At 34.5% G+C, this 2,631-nt stretch overlaps 1 protein-coding gene across 1 annotated transcript; it reads left to right on the forward strand.

The window, feature by feature from the left end:
* Positions 1-723: 723 nt before the first annotated feature.
* Positions 724-2,313, forward strand: LOC123269616. The gene has a single exon (XM_044735449.1). The coding sequence runs from the start codon at positions 724-726 to the stop codon at positions 2,311-2,313; it is 1,590 nt and encodes a 529-aa protein (XP_044591384.1).
* The last annotated feature ends 318 nt before the right edge of the window (positions 2,314-2,631 follow it).

Below are 2,631 nucleotides of genomic sequence, written 5' to 3' on the forward strand. Positions count from 1 at the left end.
TAAGTTTAGGTTTATTGGTGTTTTAATCTAACTAAATTGCATGGATCATATTAAATTTACTTTCAACTAATCATTTTAGAATTTTTGTGATTCAATTACTCATTAGTTTTTTTCTCAACAGATGATTTCCAAGAAATTCCTGAGGAAGAATCTGAGTATGAACCTACTGACTCCGAAAGTGATACCGAGTCTGAAGCATCAGACCCAGAACCAGATATTAATATTAACAACAATATAAGTGTATCATCAGGAGTATTTGATGTAACTTTTGACACTCCAGAAAAATTACAGTCTCCGTTTAATGTACCCGGTAATTCAGCTTGCGATGATGAAAATTTAAAAACTGATTCCTCAAAGTCTAAAATATCAAAAAAAAACTTATGTTTCTATTGCAAAAAGCTCCAGTCACAATTAGCAAGACATTTAGAAATGAAACATGCCCAAGAAGATTTAGTTAAAGAGTTTCTTAGTTATGGTAAAAATTCTCAAGAGAGAAAGAACGCTATTGCAGTAAATAGGAAGAAAGGGAACTTTGAACTTTTTGTTGACAAAGATCTAAATAAGGATGAAAAATTTGTGCCGGATAGACGACCAGTTGATGCAAAAAACTGTTCAGCTTCGTATTATGCTGTATGTCCTGATTGTAAGGGAGTTTATACCAAAAATAATTTGCGCCATCACATTGCACAGTGCCCTATGCAAAAAAATGGAAGTAGAGGTGTCATGGCAAAATCACGTGCAGCTGTTGGTCGTATTCATCATCGAGCAGATGAAGTTTTACGACAAGAAGTTATTCCTCGCATGTCAGAAGATGATGTAGTTCGGAGCATCCGATATGATCTCGCTATTATCATTTGTGGCAACGAATTGTGTCTTAGACACCGCAAAGAGTATAGGCATAAACTAATTCGAGCTAACTTGCGGTTATGTGGTCGATTTTTATTATTCCTACAGAGAAAAGATCCTAAAATTACTGATTTTGCAGCTATTTATAATCCTGTGTACTATCATTTTATTATTAAATCAATTGATGAGTTTGCTGGAATTAACAGACGCACTGGTCATTATAAAACGGCTGGCAATGCTACTGAATTAACGAAGCATATTAAAGTAATTGGAGAATTACTCAAGGGAGAGTATATTATGTCAAAGGAAGCAGAAAAAAAATCCAACGTGGATAATTTTTTGACATTGTGTAATACTGGGTTTGGTAATGTAATAAATAAAACTGCTATGGAGACACTTGTAGCTCGACAACGCCAAAGAGTTGTTGAATTACCGATTTCGAATGATATACTTAAAATTTCTGAGTATTTAGGTAAAGTGATTGACGAACATTACAATGAATTGAAAAAAGGATTTTCGCATTTAGCTTGGCGTAAGCTATCAGAGGCAATTTTGTCAAGAATGCAGGTATTCAACAGAAGGCGGGCTGGAGAGTCAGAACGATTGGAGATAACAGATATGAAAAGTATAACAGCGATAAAACCAGATGACGAGGATTATGATACTTTGACGGCCGAAGAAAAAAATTCAGCTAATGAGTACATGAGAGTAGTAATTCGGGGAAAACTCAACTCAAATGTGCCGATTGTATTGAAAAAGCATTGGTATAGTGCCATTAAACTGATCGTCAAGTACCGTGAACAAGCAGGGGTAAGTCCAGAGAATCCATATGTTTTTGGAATTAAAGGACGCTCCGATCAGTCATTTTTAGTGGCTACGAAGTTATTGAATATGTTTTCAAAAGAATGTGGAGCAGCTAAACCAGCCTTATTACGAGGAACTCCTCTTCGGAAACACGCAGCGACAAAATGTGCACAGCTTGGATTAGATGATGCTAAAACAGCTCATTTTGCAAAGTTCATGGGACACAACATTAATATTCATAAAGATATTTATCAACAACCCGTACTCAAAAAAGACATCCTCGGAATCTCTAAAGTGTTAGAAAGAGCTCAAAAGCCCAGTTCTACTGTTACTAGTGGTGCTTTAGAAAATGATGCGAGCTTGAATAACCAGGATTCATCTCTTGATAAAAATAACAGAACTTTTGAAAGCCTCCCTGAAACAGAAAATGAACCTGAAGAAACTAACAGTGCTTCGATGGAAATTTCGCCGTCTGATGACGACGAAAATTCGACTAGTCAGCCAAGATCAAGCTTTGGCGATCAAAATTATGGCTACAATCATGATACTAAGAAATCTCCAGTGGTTTCCAGAGTACCATGGACTAATGAAGAAATAAAAAATCTAAAACATTGCCGCCTCTTGCAACGATTCGTAATATACAAAGTCAACATGGTATTCTGAAAAACCGAACGCCTGTAGTTATTAAAGCCTATATTAACAATCAGAACAACAAATAAAAACCTTTTAAAGACTTCGATAATAAACACACCAGTGATAAACAATCTTACAATCGTATAATTAAACATTTAAATTTTACTTTCAAAGATTATATTATTAAGAAGAAAATACCGGCTTTGGATGTGTGTACCTTAGCAAAAAAAAGTGATAAAGTCTTGAATACTTTATCAGAAATAAAGATTCAAAAACTTATACGAAAATTAATACATAATAACGAACGATACTGATTCATATTTTATTCATAGTTATGTCAAAATTTTT

The sequence above is a fragment of the Cotesia glomerata genome, linkage group LG7, assembly GCF_020080835.1.
Source record: "Cotesia glomerata isolate CgM1 linkage group LG7, MPM_Cglom_v2.3, whole genome shotgun sequence".
NCBI lineage: Eukaryota > Metazoa > Arthropoda > Insecta > Hymenoptera > Braconidae > Cotesia > Cotesia glomerata.

Coding starts and splice junctions, on each gene's coding strand:
- LOC123269616 (XM_044735449.1), top strand. CDS start 724: ATGGCAAAATCACGTGCAGCTGTTGGTCGTATTCATCATCGAGCAGAT.